This window comes from Anguilla rostrata, chromosome 6 (assembly GCF_018555375.3).
Source record: "Anguilla rostrata isolate EN2019 chromosome 6, ASM1855537v3, whole genome shotgun sequence".
Classification (NCBI taxonomy): Eukaryota; Metazoa; Chordata; class Actinopteri; order Anguilliformes; family Anguillidae; genus Anguilla; species Anguilla rostrata.
The window spans coordinates 19721089-19740412 of NC_057938.1; the positions used below are offsets into that span (position 1 = coordinate 19721089).

Consider the following 19324-nt stretch of genomic DNA (forward strand, 5'->3'; position numbering starts at 1 on the left):
CAAACACACAGAATTCAGATAAAACCTCACACGTCCATGCAATAAAGCCTCGAACTTGGGATATTTAGCATTTTTCTCTTCCTCCTGCCCATCACAAATGCTCCATTCACTGTCAATAATTCTCCCCATTGGACATTTAGCTACATTTTCTGCCAATAACAATGTCTGATTAAAGTAGTCTGATCAAAGTAGCCAATTGCAGAAAACTCAGATACACAGGTAAAATAGACATATATGGAAGTGCACATGTGATGGTATTTCAGCCAACAGCACACATAGAAGAACATAATTTAAATGAATGTGTTAAACAGCTGATGAAAAATTACACTCCAGAAAGGATATGTTTAAAGTTTTAAACTTCAGCCAAATAAGTAAAATAGTATCATTTATTTTAAAAAGTAGAATAATAAAAATCTTACTTGTGAGCACAATTTTCTCAACAAAATAATATCAATAATAATAATAATAATAATAATAATAATAATAATAATATTTATTTTATTTATGCGGCACTTTCCAAACCAAAGCACTGTACGCAGACAATTGTTCAAACATAGTGTAGTCATTTTAAAATTCTTAAGTGTAACATGGCTGAATTGTAGTTTATTTCCACTATACATTATTGTAATTTTATACTTTCATGTGACACATACAAATTAAATTACCACATTCTCTTCTGATGGTAAGAAAAAAAAACAGGTTATGTTACGTTAAATAATTTAGGAAACATTGGGCAGCATTGCTTTGGAATAGAGTTTGCTTAATTTGTGTGTGCTTCAATCCAGCATGACGTCATTTGTGAGAGAGGCAGGGGAGGCCAGCGAGAGCGGCAGACAGACAAACTGAGGGAGGAGAGGCCGCGCAGGCGCACAGGCCTCCCAAACTGACAGGAAAGGCAGTGCAGCATTCCCATCGCTTCGTGGATAGAAGCGCATCTTTACACGGCGAGCATCCACAGCAAGAGTACCTGAACCGTGGGGAAACGCAGATTAATTGTCTACTACTGTAAAAAAGCAACCCAAACATGTCTGTGGGTGGTGACTTTGGGAACCCTTTGAGAAAATTCAAACTCGTTTTTCTGGGGGAGCAAAGCGGTGAGTTTCGTTTATTTTAATGTTGCTTAATTTTATTTCACCGGATTAACCTGCATACACCTGCTGGACCTGATTAAATGAATTCTTGGCTAGTTGTGTCGAAAGAAAACAAGAGCTTATTTGAAAGCTCCGGGTTTAGTTGAATTATGTCAACGAACGCATTGGGCTCTAAGTTTCAATTTGGTAATTTTTGGGGGATTTGAATGTTGATAAATCATGATGAAAAAAATATAGGAAGAAATAACTCATTTTGTTGTTTTAAGAGTCGCAACTTTAAATAAACGCACTGTCATAATGGATTGTTTTCATAATAGTCCTGGGAACAACTATTTTTTGCATATATTGTGGCGTGAGTTTTAAGGTACTACGTAACAAACATGAAGTAAAATTTAGACTATATTGTTGGGTTAATTCTATGTAGTGGTGTCAAGCTATATATATATATATATATATATATATATATATATATATATATATATATCATACGCCCTAATAATAATTTACGCTTTCAAATCGGGAGGGAGAAGGAATATTTTACGATTTCAAATGAGCGAGCAGCACTTGGATTTGAATGGATAAATAAATAAATAAATCCTCTGTTGAGACACACCCTGGTTGCTACTGTCTGTAGAATAACTTGTTACAGCTGCAGTCTTCGCCGCCGTCTTTTATTGCCTGATAGTGCAGAAGAGGACGACCAGAGTTGGTATATTAGCGTATTTTAGCGCCTCGGGCAATAAAAAAACAACAAAATCTCAAAAGAAAATCTGGATGCATTGAAAACTATTAATATGAAAAAAAACTCCGCTACATAGCTGATAAGAGCTATCCATGCACATCTTCATATTTTTTCACTTCCATTCCAAGAGAATATGACCGTCAGCATATTAGAATTCGTTGAATTCAGCGTTCCGGGAACAATCAATGTTGATGTGTTTCATATGGAACTGCGCTGTCACCGCTTCCACTTGCTTATTTTGAAGCGTGATAATAGGGACATTGAAGTCGAAACTGTCTTTGCCACAGCACAAACAACCAACAACAACAAATTGCTGCGTGTATGTGAAGAGCTAACAAACGGATAGATATGTATTCTTCTAAATCGGGAAAATCTCGTTTTGTTGTCCCATAAGCCTTCTGGGTAAGCACTTGTCATGTCGGGAAACTACGTTGGCGATTGCCCATTCCCATTCTAATTTGGCTGCAAAGCAGACTTGCATTGCCCACAGCCCATAACTAAAGTGATTGTACACCGAGGATTCTGGCAGAGGTAGCTGGCCTTGCGTTATGTTAATTAAAATGATCACACATTTTGTTGTATGTTGCATGTACGAGTCTAGCAATGTGTAGTTTAAATGAAAATTCTAACAGAATGCACTACATGGGTTTCGTAAAATCGAAGTAGCTAAAGAGGCCCGTCGCTCCATGGGAACGCATTGGTGGCGGTAGGAATGCACCTGCCGTCTGATCCTTTGACAGCACGTATTATGCCACCTGTCAGCTATGTCCTAGCAATGCAGACATATCAGCAGAGTGACATGTGTAGGAAACATGGCCCATGACCTGAAGACCTCCGCAAAAATATTATAAACCTGGAGCATGTAGTTGTCTGTAAACTGTTGTCTTTAAACTGTAGCTGTTTGAATTTTGTCCACTGAAATGCCTTATCTGTCATAAATCAATTTTTTTCCTAAATTTGCACGCTCCGGTCTAAATGTGCTTTGTGCACAAGTTTGGAATGTAGAAAATGAACTCGGCCTTCCTTTATTTACTAGCTATGTTTCAATCATATGGAGTGTGACTTATGAAAGGTCATTACAATTTTTCTATGACTGTGTATGTCATATTATTTGCATTACATTTTGTAGTCTCTAGTGAGAATGTGAATTTAGTATTAAGATGCTCCAAGAAAGTAGATTTGGCTAGCATTGTGAAACACAGATTTAATTACTCGTCAATTTTATACATTTTCAGCATGTCTGTTTGACCACTTTTCCTGGGTTTGCAAGTCTCAGTAGACTGCTGTTCTCACCAATGAATGGCAATGTGCCCAACATGGCTGCTGGGTTCACGGGATTGCCCCATGTGCTGGTGTGAGAATGGCGGGCCCTAAGGGGCCACTGGTCTGGGTCAAACACTGCCCTATACTGTATGTCAGCCTGTCACGGCTCCCTCGCAAATTCCCATGGGTTTACTTCTGCAGAGACTGCCCTTTCGTCATCAGCTATGTGATTGACATAGCAGTCGTCAAATACTCTTTGGCCACTGGAAGAACAAGCTTACCGCATTTTGGCAGGATATCCTCTACCAGGTAACGTGCCCCCTAAGTTCGTATATTTACAAGCAGCATGATTTGTCGGAGGTTTGGAGACCGTACACAGACTGTGGCCGATCCTGGGATTGAACTGCGCTGCTCTGCATGTTTCTGTCGCCTGGTTTAATTGGAGTCAACAGGAGTCTGGGCTTTGGGAGAGTCTGCTCGCAGTGGATTTCACCATCAATGTAAACGTTTGACTGGCAGAGGGATGTTTTTGAAGCCAGGTCTCCTCTTGCCCAGGGAGAATTGAAAGGCACCTGAAGCGCTGTCCGTGGTGCTGAAGCTCCAGCCTTAGAGATAGAGGCGCAAGTTGAAAGTTCTGTGCATTAAGAGATCCCGGGCCCGGCTGCGCTGTCTCAGATAACGCGTTCCTCGGCCTTATCACAAAAAAGACAGGCAGCAGTGTGGAATCTCTTAGGCCAGGGTGTCTGGAGATAGAGGCAGCTGCTATCCGCCCCGCTTTGATTGGTCAATACCGTCTCTCTCCCAGCTCAGCCCGTAATCGCGCGCTGGTGCTCAGGCAACCGCGAATCCACAGCAGGCCCGACGGCGTAATTTATTCATCCAGAGGACGGGCCCTGGTCAGGGAGGAGTTGGGCAGAGCCTCGGTAGTCGCACGGCCCTATGGCTGCAATGACTGTGATGACCTCCCCTCTGTAGGTTCCTGATAGGAATTCAAAGGCCATGGCCGCAGCTGGGGATGTGATTAAACAAAAGCATGAGATATGAATTTGTAAGCAGATGAATATACATGCAGTAAAATACCTACAAGTGGACTACCCTTTGAGCCAGCTATTAACATGTACAGCAGGTTAGCTGGACTGCAGATATGCGAGTGTGGACATGGGAGCATCTGTTTCCTTAAACAAGATTCATAACTAATATCACAATTTGATGTTTTTTTGGAAGGTGCACTGACACAACTGAGGTGGGTGTCTGTGACAGCAGCCAAAGCAGAATGTAAAAACCTGACTCACATTAATGATGACTCATAAGCAATCGATGCGAACTCCACTACTCAGTGATTTGTTAGTGGGGATGATCAGTATCGCAGAACTGCACACTGAATATCCTATATCGAAAATACTTACATATAAATACATACATATATATATATATATATATATATACATATAAATACTTTACAATATAGTCAACTATATGTTTCTTAAAAGAAAATGTATTTATATTATCTCTAAATATATACATTTATAAAATATACCTTATTTCTGGCAGGAAGGACATACTGATAAATATTTAATTTCAAATTCTTTCTTGGCGTGGGAAGCCTGTGCGTACGTCCTCCCGTGTCACTGTGTGATGTTTCTGAAGGCTTCAGGGCAAAGTAAAACACAGCTGGAGTGGCGGTGGAAAATAAAGAGCGAGAGTGGCGGAGGGGAGCAGATAGGCCGAGAGGGAGCGGGGAGGGCGCATGTCTTTTGCAGGGAGAATATTAAGCGAGCTGTCAGAAACCCCCCCCACCCCCCCCCCCCCAGTCCCCCGCACCACCACCCCGCCCCGAGCCCCACAGTCAGCTCTCGGTTATCCTCGTGTTGCCTGTGCGCGGAGAGAGCTGGGCTTAATTGGCTGACTGCAATCCATGTATCCACATTTATTAAGGGGCAGCCATGCTGAACCAGAGAGGCGGCCTGCCGGTGAATGTAGGAGAAGGCTTGTTTGGGGGGATCTGCAGGATCAGTGTTGGAAGGGCATATTGATGTAGTGTGTCCGCCCTTCCTCTATTCATTCAGTTTTCCATGTAGTGTCAATACAAAGACTAACATACTGAAAAGACAGCTATTTATGTACCTTTTCTATTTTATTTAAACATAAAGCCTATGCACAGGCAATTTTTGATAACAGGTATACATTGCTATAACATTATACGGGTCCATTGGTAGTCACTCTTAACCAAATTGGAGAATGCTGGTTTTAGAAGCATTGTCTGGCTGGTGTGTAGGATCCACAGCCTAGACTAAGAGCTGCTTTGAATAGCTGATGAGAAATTGACAGAAATGTTGAAGAGCAGATTCCAAGCAGACACCGTGGTGCCCTGCAATGGGAGTGGTCAAACAAGAGGGAGGACTTTTTAGCCAAGCTGAAATTTAGGTGATGGTTTGCCAGATGGTTGCAACTAGAAAGTTGACACCAAAAATGCCTGTAATGACACCAGAGTATTGCAGGAGATAAGGAAAGTTGTTTGACATCAGTCTAGCAATAATAAGACACGGGAGGGGGGCTATGGGAGGACATGACAGAACAGTCTTCATATAGGGAGAGAAGAGAGGATCAAGGACCGAACCCCAGAGGACACCTGTTGAGAGGATATATTATGAGGTCTGGAAACTGTGCCTCATGTGCAACTTAGTCTATCAAGGGCATGCGCAAAGCAGTTGAGCTCTGTGCTGCAGAAGGTAATGAGGGAAGATGCTGGCTAGAGATTGAGGAGGATTGGAATGGAGGATTAGAACCTTTGCTGTGGTCAGCTGTTTATTGAGTGGTCAGCTTTGAAACCATTGAGGTGTTGAGGGGCTAGGAACTCATTTTGAAAGAGAAAGGGTTAGTTGGTTGAAAACAGTATGTTCAGGAGTATGGTGGAAAAGGGAAGGAGAGAGACAGGACTCTATTTCCAGATGACAGAGGATTCAAGAGTGGGTTTCTTGAGCAGGGATGTAACACAATATTGTTTGAAGATGGCAGGGGCACATCCAGTGGACAGGGAGGAGTTCACCGGAGGAGATAAATGAGAAGTTGTCAGAAGAGTCTGAGATGGACTGGAGGAGGGGCCTGGGGACGGGGTCTAGGGAACAGGTAGTTAGACTATGAGATAGCAGAATTTGAGAGAGGTCAACATCTGAAAGGGCAGGGCTAATGAGCGAGGAGAAGCGCAGGGTTGTATGGGGAAAGGACTAACTGATGTGTTGTGGACTCCACCATCTTAAAGGAGTAGCAGATGTCAGCAGCCTTCTCATCAAAGAAAGTAGGAAAGTCATCAGCAGTGAGGGTTGAAGGAGGTACGGGAGGGGGAGGGTTGAGGAGTGGCACTGTGTAGGTGATTAGGCCTGAGCCACTAATGATGAGTAAATGTTCATAATTAAAGTAATATCTTTCGCCTTTTGTCTGTCAGAGGCATAGACAGAGGGCTTTTCCAAAGTGAACAGTCCCCTCCAGCTATCGCTCTATAGAAAAATGATGGCTCAAAATTATTGTGCACCAGCAGCCAGTATACAGATTTGGTACTATTGAGGGACACATGCTAATGTATCTCTTCAGTATGACTCTTGGCAACTCGTCTAAAGCTAATTAAATTTTTGACCTCCAATAGGGCTAGCATGTACACATCAGGCCAGGGCACACACAGTCTGTGATCTCTCCTCCATCAAGCATAACGATTGTCCTTCCTGTTCACATAGGGTTTTAATTCATGATAATTGTGGCAGAGTTTTTCCCCGTTAAAACAAAGTGTCATGTTCTTAAATGTAATATCTATTTGTGTTGTTCCCTAAACTCATAGAGAAAAAAATGAAACAGAAGTGAAATGTAGTTATCTTCAAGGTTGCACCTAGTCATTTCAGACAAGTCCAAGTAAATGTGTTTGTCTCTACAGTTCAGAATCTCTTTTTCCTTTTTCCTTGGGGACAATACATTGTGTAGCAGGAGCCAAACAAAAGAAAGTATGTTCAAATGGAAAATATAGAATTGAAAATATCAATGGCAACATGCTGTGATCTCAGGATAATTAACATGTTCTAGTTCGATGAATTTGCGCTAACTATGTCAGTGCTGAGCTAATTTGCATGAACCTGCAGGGTTTGTCTGAGGACACAGCGGCAGCTTTTGTTGCCAACAGGAAGTCTTGCTCGTTGCCATGAGTCAAGATAAAGGGTACTGGTACCTTTACCGTTAAAATATTTTTAAAAACAGCGTGGATTGTCATTTATCGAGGCCATTTTGACTCCTGTGGCGTGTTCTTAATCCATCTCCTACAGTGCGGCTGTCCAGACACAGCAGACCACAGGGAGAGAGAACAGGAAGGGCCGTCTTTTTCTGAGAACCACCCCTGTGTGTACCCTCAATTCCCCCCCCCCCCACTTCTTCTTGTTCAGGCAGAATGTGCATGGATAGAGCTGTGCCCCTTCTACTTCATCAGTATCTGCTTGCTATCTCTCTCTCTCTCTCTCTTTCTCTCTCTTTCTCTCTCTCTCTCTCTCTCTCTCTCTTTCTCTCTTTCTCTTTCTCTCTCTCTCGCTCTCTCTCTAAATCAGGATTCTTCATCAGTTCTTCCAGCATTTTTTTTTTCTTTCAAAACACTGCCTTCAGGCCAAACATTTCTCACATACTATTTATAAAACAGTGCGTGAACAAGCTATGCTGTACATTTGTGCGAGCAAAGAGGATGCCTTCTTAATGCATAGCTAGTGCTTTATTATTCTGTTAAAAGTGAGAGGTTTGCCGATACTGGAGATGCACACCTAGACTCAGTCACAAATTTGACATCAAAATTACTCTTTTCCTTCTCAAGGCCAGGAGTACATCTGCAATGAGCCGTATTTAGCCATATTTGAATGGCTCTCCTCTGAATGATAAAATATTATACTAAAATATTCAGCAAGTTCTTTTGCTTGACCAGTGGCTTTGTGCAGAATTGTGTGACTCATTTCATCAAGAGAATATATTTATTGAAACGGAAGATTAAGATTAAAACCTGCAATCCACTCATTGGGCCTCATTCTACAATCAAACATGCATACGATCAAATTTGATCGTTAACTATGCAAACAGTTCTGTGAACATTTTGGCATTCGTTATTTTTTTTTCTTATCTGAATTTATTTCATTTGAATTCTTTGGTAAAATCTAAATCTGTGTTTGTTTCCAAACAAACTCCTAAGGTAATATGCAAAAGATATTTCTATTTAGTATGCTTTATTATTAATGCATTTTAAGTAGTTACAGACCTAATGTTTACAACAAATGTTGATCAATACAATTGCATTTCAATTTCAGTTTCGCTTTATTTTTACTTTTAAGAACAAGTTTGGTAGTTTTAGCTTCGTTATTTCAAAAACTTATTCTTATTTTTATTTCAGTTTACGGTGGTGTTTATTCCCCCCTCATGCACTTTTCATCTTACTTTTATTTATAATAACCTTGTTGGTAACAAGTGTAATTCAGTTCATTTATGGATTAATGAAGAGATTCATGATAATTGGTAATGCTATATGACCCACAAATGTGCGGCCAAACCCAACATTCAGCAATGGCGTATTTGTTGCTTTCGGTTTACTTGGCTAATCGTGCCTTGGGGAGAGAGGGCGTCCTTATGGGACCGCGCATATGAGACGCAGATATGTTTGGAGAGAGCGGTGAATGGCTGGTGTTTGCACATGGCCCTGAAGGCACCATTCCCTTTGTGGGATTGCAAAGGTGTTTCCTTACATTTGCACGAACAGGCACGCGCGTTCAATTTACAAACAATCGGTGTTTGTCCTCTGCTAACCCTCGGATATGCACAAAATCAAAGGCCTACTCATTACATGAATCCCACGTCGGTTTTTCTTTGCTACTTTTTTAAGAACATAAATTTTTAGGATTGAATACACGTTTTGTGAATGAGGCCCATTATCTGTTCCCTAACCACTATGTGTCATTGTCACCCAAGTTTTGAATGCAGTATGTGAACTCCTCCCTGTCATTAAAATATAACAAAGGCACTCACACACCTGTAAGGAGTTGGAAACCACTCTAATGTCACCTTAGAGGCTTGTATTCAAAGCAGATAAAAGACATTATCTTAGTCTATCCCTCGCTGTCTATCTTAGTCTATCCCTCTCATAACAGGACAGTATTTCCTTCAATACTAGCTGAGCAAATTACTCAGCAAGGACTTATCAGAGAAGTGTATTCTGTGCTACAGCTGAGCATGTGCTCCATCTGTTCTGTGAAAACAGAGGCCAAAGCTTGCCGTAATTGCACATGCAGTTGTATCTGTGTATGCCTTTGGTTTCGCAATGAATGTGTATATTATCCATACTCCGAAGAGAGGAAAAAGAGTTTGGTACTGAACAATTTACTTGACACTTTAAACAATCAAACAGAAATGCTGAAAATCAAGGTAAATAATGTCACAGCCTATATGCCTGGATTTAGACGATCATTTTTTATTAGCATTGATTTTCAAATAAATGTCTCTGTTTACTGTTTTCTTCACAGAAAAGATCAGCAATCACTGCAATTATGTTAACAGCCAATGTGAAGAAAAGATACCTACTACAAAGTCGAAATTAAGAACACATATCGATTTAATTCAGACCAATAAGTTCTTGTTTCCTGTAGTCTTGCAAACAGCTTTGACTTTGTCTGAAAAGAGGCCGCAGGGTGAGGCAATACTTGTTTTATAAGAGGAAAGAGTGCTGTTATTGAAGTGACTGAGGTTAAGACAAGCATTAAGCAAAGCATTCTAGTGTTATGGTGATTTTCCATATCTCTCTCTCTTTCTCTCTCTCTCTCTCTCTCACTCACCCCCTCCCTTTCCCCTCTAGGATCTGGAAAGCACACTTTAATTATAGATCAGCAGCGGTGATGGGTTATACAACTAACTCTACCACTTTCAGGGTCCTCACACGTACAACCCTGCAGGGCTTTTACCAGCTACTCTCTTCTGTTCTATTTTGTTTTGTTTTTTTCTTCGGCTTCCTGCATTTTAATGAGATCCTCCAAGCACCTTTAGTAAATATTCCTCCAGTTCATCCTACTGAATAAAACAACCCTTTGGATGCTACCTGCTTTCGTGTGAGGAGCTGTATACCAGCCGGTCTGTACATTAATCCTCATACTTGGGGAGTGGATAGTGTGGGAAATATCAAGCTATTGAAATGTGCCACTATACTGTGCTAGAAATGCATTGGACCAAAACATACAGTATTATACACAAAACATTATATTTTCCTTTTAAATTTGTGAAATGAATGGCAGTTCATCTATATCCCTCAGTAGGCCCAATCATCGTTTAAAGCCATAGCTTCAGGGTTTATTATGCAGAACATGGCTAAATTTTTCTCAGCTAAATTGTCTGAGCTGAAATTCCGATAACCGCAAAACATTGTTGATAACGGTGGTTATTTGTCTTTGTAAGAAATAAATGTCATCCATAAAAATAATGTAGGCTGCACTATTTATGAATGCCAAAATACAGTTTCTGCAGATTAAGAAAACCAGTAGTAGTACAATATGTTTTGAATTGCATCTAATAATTGGAAGTGTAATTTTTTCACTGTAAATGTGCATTGTCTGGAGAACTGGATTTTTATATTTCATCCATTATATTTCACATTCATTACATTTATGTTTCTTTTCTGTCACACATTACATTTTCCTATTAACTGGATGAAAACCTTTTATATAATGAAAACTACATTACAAAGAATTATGTGCTGTAATGTAAGACTATTTTGTCCCTTAAAAATATCTTTGGACTTAAATAGTTCAAGTAAAAAGGTACAGAAAAAAAAAAAAACATTTAAAAAATTATTTTTTATAGACAACTTGAAGAAGCATATATTATTCCTGAGACTGTGGTGGTGTTGGTTCTGCAGAACCCTGCTGTAGATTATGCCACGGCATGATGTAGGTCTGTTGGTTGCATCTTGTATTCATCTAACACTGTTAAGTGGCTTAACCTTGGGATTTGGTTTACTGGTCACTGCTTTTTCAAGCTTATTTTGAGCAGAATCTCTTGGCTTCAGACAATGCTACTGCCCACATTCAGTACAAATGTATATTTACCAATGCATGTCAGAAATGCATATTTCTTTGATGTATGTTCTAATTAAAAATGTTGATCACAAAAATTGCACATTTGAAGAATGGGACTATATTGTACAATAGGCTCAAGTTCCATAAATATACTGTATGTTTTCAGCTTTGTTTATATTAGAACCCACCTCTCATATATTCCTTTGTTTGGAAATAGGTGACAGAACCAAGGCTATACTACATTGATTTGCACCCTGTTTCCAAGCACAGAGGAAAATTGCAAGCAGCTAGGTTTATTGACAACATTTTAGTTTAATCCCATTAAAACTCAAAATGTTTCAAAAATGTTGGGGAACATACAGGTTTAAATTCCTGTTTTGCTATGAGATAATGTTATGATATAATCATTCCCCAGACATTCTGAGAATATATTTATCTCTAACATGTTCCGACAAAGTGAAAACATTCCATGCATGTCGCATGCAAATGTATTTGGACCATCCCCTGACAGCTACAGTCTGATGATGTTGTAATGAAAACATAATGGGAGATATGTCATCAAAATTCAAAGAATGTTCTGAATGTAAGCATTGCAATGGCAAACTCTAAGCATTGACAACTTTCCCCATAAATTAGTAAGAATAACTCCTCCATTTGACTTCTTTTTAACTGGAATTATAAAAAATGAAAAACGTTCAAAGACCATTCCAACTTTCCCCTTTGCAACATAGGAATGAAGTTCCAAGGAACTCTAGGAAACCAGAAGCCAGCTTTTTTGGAATGTTCTGGGAGTGAAAAACAGTTAGCGAGGGTGACCTTCTTTAGAAAGGTTAAAAACCCTGTTCAGTTTTGCATCTCTGGTGTCCTATAATTATGGCCAAATTTCATGGCAAAAGTAGAGGAAAGCAGGGTAGTAGCCTGTTCTTTGTAGTAGATGGTTTGGTCGCGGTCGAGGTTAAGACGAAACTCACTCAACTATATGTCATGTTCTGTGGTACTTATCTTGATTTAGCAAACTTTTCAGGAGGTTATGTGTATCAATAGATAAAATATTGATATGTAATCTGTTTAAAAGTATATCTTTGTACATCTACAACTTGCTCCTTCAGTTCTTAGCCTGTGTGGCGCTGCAGTTGGAAATTTTAATGCATGTATCGCTCTGGCAATTAAAATATTGATTATTTAGCCTACTCTTAAGAAGTCACCCTGGAAAAGAGCAGGATTTAGAAAATGTGTGGACACAAAATTTTATTGGCTGAGATAGGCCTCAATGACTCATCAAAAGTGGGGGGGGGGGTTTACAACCCACCAGTAAACCGACTGTAGAAGACTCACCATGGACAGCACATACGGAGAACTCTTTATCGTAATATCTCCGGCGAGGTTCCGTGTACACTCGTTTCACTAATCAAAGCAAGAATTACACAAAATTATTGAATTACTATGGCCCTCTGAGCTACTTCAGTCTATACATAAAATGATTTTAGGTCATTGATTAGTCACAGCCTATGGCAACATGCATAACTATGTAGTGTTTAGGGATGTCACCAAGGTATTTGGGCCTTTACAAATGATTTCTGTAATACAATACTAATGTTGTAGCTCATTTGCTGCAAAGACAAATGGTCATTAGATTAGATGTGAAACTGTGTTTCTTTCTAGATGTTACTGAAATGCATGTTGGGATGGAACCCAGTTATGTAAGGGGTGGGGTGTTTAGCCTCTTTTTTTCTTTTCAGTCTGTTTATGTCCTTCTCTTTTCCCGACAGTCGGGAGTAAGTTTATGTTGGCCTTAAAGCAGGTCTGTTAGATCAGGTTACTGGGGCTTCCCCCGCCTGATGAGCCCTGGTGTCAGCAGTCAACGTGACTGACAGTTCATTTCGTCTGAGCGAGCTGATGCAGCCGTACTCTAAGACAGCATGATTCTCAGACTCTGTGACCGAGAGAAGCTACAGAAGCTCACCCGAGCTTACAGCTGCCGAGGAAAGATGAGAACATGTGTATTGTTCACCCTGTTTTGTTAAATCATATGTTGCCACGTGTTTAATATGAGAGTACTATATGACAAATGCGTATATCGTGGTTCATTTTGAAAGGCTTTAATTTGAATATTTTACAATGCTTTCATGATCAGTGAAACTGGTCTTCTCAACTTGCATTTTACTAACACCTCATAGCCATCATTGACAAAGGTTTCGGCATGGGAAACAGAAAAAAATCTGCTTGCACTGTCTTCTAAAAGAAAGTTTTAAAGATGGAAATAACTAAATCCTTTAGAGTCATTTGTATAATTTTGGTAGCGCTCAATTTTAAAGCTGGAATATATAATAAATAATGCTTTAATTGTTTCTATTATCATCTGCAGATGGCAAAAAAAAATGTTTTTGGGGATGCCATTTCATTTCTGGTTGGCTTCCTTCTTGAATATCAGAATAAACAATATACATTTCAAACTCTATATCATTTTAATGGGGTTTTAAGAATTTTTTTACAGGAATGGGAAGTGGACTCTATTAATGCATTGTTATCTTATAGCATAATAAGGCAGTTTGTGTAGGAATTTGTGTAGGATTTCAGGCACACATACTGTCGTTGTTCACACATTTAATGTTTTGCCTGTCCCACTGCCGACCATTTGGAGCCCAGTGTGTGTGCAGGTAAATATTCAGAGGCACACTGTCGGGGTTAGGGCTGGTCCTGTGGCTTAAGTTTGTTGCTTTATCAAGCAAAAGTCCAACTTATAAAGACAATCTTTTTCATTTCACATCTCGTTGCACTCGCGTGCGACAGAGCTCTTTCGCTTTGACGGTCTGGTAGGAGCGGCTTACTGTCACCTTTGATCTGCTATTGACTGAGCTGGACAGCGTCCAATGGGAGTAACTGATCATAAGCAACATTGTAAACCCCTCCCTTTCCAGGAACCACTTGGGCAATGCTTTTCATTGTTTGTGCAGTTGCATTTGCCTCTTATTGGATGAAATTTATCAAATGGAGACATTTAGGGCCAATTACACAGCAAATTACATTTGAGGTAAAAAAAAAACAAAAAAGAAAAAAAAAAAATTTACTTGGTATCTTTCAGCATGCTGTTGTGTAATATAATTTAGGACAACCAGTACTGAGATTCAGCAAGTTCTATTTCCTGAATCTACACTCAAACTATTTTCACATGTGTGAATGCAGTGACATTTTTAATGTAGACATGAAAGCAAATAACTGATTTTCATCCGCTTACTACAATATTCAAAGGGGAACAGCAAGGAATTCATAAACAATGTCCAGGAAATTCAATATGACATTTTACAACAGATGAGATATGTGTCTGTCACAAAACCTATTCCTTGAAATCATGATGAGCATATTTATTCTCGACAATGAAAATTTCATGTGAGTGTAATTGGCCTATCTGTAGAAGTTTAAAATTCAATTTTTTTTCTCTCCAAAATAATACAGCTAAATTTGAGCTTCTTTATAGTATCAATGTCCTTGAGTTCCCTGTTCCCTAGAATTTCTCCTGAAACATCCAGCCCTGGGTCACATTCTGGTTAACCATTGACCACACAGATCCAAGATCATTTTACAATTACCAAAACATGGTATCAATAATTAGGAGGATTTAAAAAAAAAATTAACATCAGGAAAGCTGACTCTAGATTAATGCCTAGTATTTTTTTTTCCATTCATTTATATCAATATATGTATATATTTTTGTGTGTGTCAAGTAATTTGTTTCTGAATTGTTGTTTGTTCATTGTCTAGCTGATAACTTAAGATATGTTATTCCTTATATTCTCAAACAAGGGGAATCAAACTCTGCATTGACCTAACTGGAAGGATGAGGCTGTGCAAACAAGGTTTGAAGTAGTGCCTCCTTTAGCCATGGCATTTTTTCTGCATTAGCTAAGCCTGTTTTTGCCAAAACTTTGGCTTTCTTTTTAAAAACCAAAGAGACCACACGCAGTGTAATGGACCTGTTTACTGGCAGCTGGGTAAAATCTGTCCGAGACAGCAACATCCTTAGACATTTTAATACTGGGTGCAGGTACATATATTTGGTCTGCTCCAGGGTTTTGAACTGTCAAAGTTCAAATGCAAGATGAAAGACATTCACCGTACAATGTAAGATGTGTGCACCTGTGCAGTAGCCATAAATGACATAAATGAAACTACTGTAGCTATGTCAAAGGGCAGGGAATTCTGAGTGGTGACAGAGAGAGCAACAAAGTCTTGCTCCATTTACCCCATTGTCTTATGTAGTTTTATTATACCTGCTAAATTTCCCAACAGGCTCCTGTGACAGCTTGGTTGCGTGGTGTCATCATGTATTATGGTATACCATCTGGCTTATGATATCTCACTATTTTATCATTAAATATCATGGTATATGGCGTACCCTTTCATCCCTTGATCCAGCGTAGTTGAGTGAATGTAATCCGGTGGATCAGTGACATCAAACAACCTCGCTGATACTCAACCTCTACAAAGAAGCAATTAAATTTCCAATAAGCTTTAGATGCCTCAGGTGTCCAGGGAACAACTTGATTCTACTGCTGCAACTACAGTCGACTGCATGAAGCATTGCTGCAGTGGGATTTCTGTTCCAAATGGCAATGCTAAGGTCAGCAAGTCTTCTTCCCAAGCCTCGGTATTAATAATATCAGAGTTTTAGCTTTCACCCATAAAATCAAATCTGCCTCCAATATGCTGGTTTATAAGGCTGCGTAAAAATCTCTTTGAATTGATGGTCTCATAACAATTTTATTAAAGGCTGCGCCGTAAAAGAAATTCTCCAAATTTGTAACTCAGTGATATTCATGCTATGGATTATTGGAAATGTAAGTGTGTGTGTGTGTGTGGGGGGGGGGGGGGTTTCATTGTCCAATTTCTGCTCGGAACGATAAACTCGTATAACCCAAGAGATTCAAATTTGCAGAACTGAGCAACACAAGGGAGGGTGATGCATCGCGCCAGTGCAGTTTCAGAAGCCCAGGCCGATGTTTGATTGCGGCTCAGGCTGGTGCGGAATTATCCGGATGACAGGATCCCGTTAAAAGGGAGCCCAGCTGCTCCGACAGCCAAACGGCTCAAAGTGTACCTAGTCCCGCTGAGGAGGAAGTCTGTCGTATCCCAGCATGCTGTGTGCCATTCCTCTGGCATCTGGTAGCTTCTGTGAGTATTAGTTTTTCTTCCGTCTCCGCTGAGGTGTACCAGTACAACGCACGGACCAATAGGCCGTGTAGCACACAACCAAGAGATTGCGGCTATTCCAATCTGTGGTGAAAGGCCACCCAGTTTTATTTTCTTTGATTTCTTTTACATTCATTTTTTTCCTCCTTTATTGTTCAGTTAACCTGTTAGGTCACCTACGACATCCATTTTCATTTGATTCAGTTTCGACTTTGGGGGAATCAAATTTGGCAGAAAGTACTAGGCATTTACTAATTTAGATGTAAATAGGATGATTAGGTGGGCAGATGAGGGAGGCCATTTTTGTGGAAATTAGAAAACTACGATTAACACCTCAACTATTGATAATGTATCTGAAATTTCCACAGCGAAACAGGACCTCAGTTTAGTTCCTTATCCCAAGGATGGATCCATATGATCAAGACAGGCATGCAAATATAAGCCTTAGGTATCCAGTGTTACAAACTGGGGGAGCAATTATGAGTAGTTTGCAGATGTAATGAGATGGATAAGTTTTGGGTTGATCACTTTAAAGCTATGTGTTGAGATAATGGGCAGAGGGGGCACCAACACTGATATTTGTGGTGGTAATCAAAATAATAATTATAAGAAAAATGCATTCATTACTTAATTAAACTTCTTTCCAAAGTTCCCTGCTAAGTACAGGCACATACAAATTAGGTAAAGAAACACATTCATCTCAATAAAAGAAACATAAACTTAAAAAATGCAATGAAGTTTAAAAAAAAACAAAACCCCTAAAAACCTATACAAGCCGAAGCAAATGACAGCCAGTGCAGAATTCGTCCAATGGGTAGCCACTAAAAACCAAATAAAAATTAATGAAGGCAGCGACTTAAAAGGGTCTTTAAAAAGCAGCGTTTTCCCTGCAGCTTTTAAAGTGAGGAGTGAAAAAGCACAGACTGAGCTATTTGTCAGGCTGGTGTATCTGAAGTGCCTGGCCTGGCCTGGCCTGATGTAATTACTTTGATTTTTGAGGACTTCTCAAGCAAGCTTAGAGCTTTTGTCCTTCAAAAAAAAAAAAAAAAATCAATAAACACGGTTTTTCATTACAAGGGCTACTCCCTAGACTTTTTGTTTATTCATTCGGTTTTGAGCACCTCGTTTTTTCCCCCCGCTATCTATTGTTTTCTGATTCAGACGGTCCCATGCAGAGCGACTGCTAGTTATTGGAACGATTGCAATTTCACAGCGGGACTCTGGGGCTCTCTGCGAAGATCGATGCGCTCCTGTTTATTAATCAATACCTCCATGGTAATGTAGCAACATTTGAGTCAGGGGTAGAGTTGGCTAATGGAAAATGTATTTTGCCCTTTTGGGATCGCAAAACTCACTTTGATGTAACAGTTTTTAACAAAACCATCCACGTACGCATCGCTCCGTCCAGCTAAACATTAGCCTTTCTCACCTTCCGCGCGATGAGAGTGCGATTGATTCCCATTGTTTGCCGTGTTTCAAAGGAGCATGTTTCGTGATGTCCATCGTGAATGAGGCGTGTCTGGTTCATGAGATGAGCATTTTTTTTTACTGCACGGGAATACGCAAGAGTGGAGAGTGAATTCTGTTTTAACATCTAATAGGTTTCATCGGGACATAAATTATAATCCATTTAGAAGAGAAAAATAAGCATTAGCCAGTGATGTGGTATAGTGAAAAGGAGAGTTTGTGACATTTGACATTGGAGGTAGAAGGATAAAGAAAGCAGTTGGACTTTATTATGGCTGGTGAGTCATGTTATAGAGTAACTGTCATATGATAAGAAGCATCTCTGGGTGTAATGCCTTGAGCTGACAGTGTAGCATAATGGTTAGGAATTCAGTAATATAATCAGAAGGCTGCAGATTTTAATCTAGCTGTGGTACACTTTAGTTTGGAACTGAATCTGACATATCATGGATATTATGTCAGTAGAATGTAAGGTGCATTAACTATGTACTGTTCAGATAATTAATCCCTTTACCCTTTTGATGTCTTCCAAACTATTCTCATAAGGTATGTGGCATAGCTGAATTGTACCAACTACCTTGTTTGCTCGCACAAAATATCAGAGAATTGCTACCATAAAGAAGTAGAAACCAGGAAATCCATAGCCCGGGTGTTTAATGTACTGTATCAACTGTGTCATTGTCCCTGCGAGAATGCACAGTAAATAGTGCTCTTGAATTCAGCACTAAAACAGAAGCGTGCTGCCTGCAGCTTTAATTGATCTTCCCAATAGTGTAATCTTTATGCACAACATTGGTGGCTGGTGCCTTCAGAAATTGAGGAGGCTTCGAATTTGTTGGGTTGTGTTTGTGTATGCCTACCAGTGTGTGTGTGTGTGTGTGTGTGTGTGCGCGTGTGGGTGCCTGTGTGTGTGGGTGTGTGTGTGTGCGCGTACGTGCGTGCCTGTGTGTGTGTGTGTGTGTGCGTGTGTGTGCGTGTGTGGGTGTGTGTGTGCGTGGGTGTGTGTGTGTGTGTGTGTGTGTGCGTACGTGCGTGCCTGTGTGTGTGTGTACGCGTGTGTGGGCATTTGGGTGTTTATGTCGGGGTGTGTTTGGCTGTGCACAGGGAATATTGCACTGGTATTCGGGTGACCTCTGAGGGCTTTGCAGGGTGGGGTCTGCAACGCTGTGGCAGGGACCTGCAGACAGTGAAAGTGACAGGAGCAGTGGTCTCTGAATCTAATATTAGCAGTGATCTCTTGCACCTTCTGCGCACTGGTTCATTTGGGCTGAACCGTAATCGACAAGAGTTGCTCCACACTGGTGGCCACAGCTCTATTTGCTTTTGCATTGTGTTCTGTTGGCTTCTAGCGGCCCAAGGCATACCCAAAATGCATTGCAATGTTGATGATGATATTTATAGATGGATGCACTTTTGGTAGATGATTGAACTCTTTAGGTGGGTGCATACATCACTTGCTACAAGGAGATTTTTTATTTGTGATGCTGGTGTCTGGTTTTTTCGGT

The 19324-nt window shown here is 40.1% G+C and overlaps 1 protein-coding gene across 1 annotated transcript in view; it reads left to right on the forward strand.

Annotated features, from left to right (window-relative positions):
• Positions 1 to 875: 875 nt before the first annotated feature.
• LOC135256778 (ras-related protein Rab-6B-like) overlaps positions 876 to 19324 on the forward strand; it is a 76331-nt gene continuing 57882 nt past the window's right edge. The window contains exon 1 of the mRNA XM_064338915.1: positions 876 to 1094. Coding sequence (XP_064194985.1) covers positions 1025 to 1094 — 70 coding nt within the window. The 5' untranslated portion in view covers positions 876 to 1024. The remainder of the gene's footprint in view (positions 1095 to 19324) is intronic.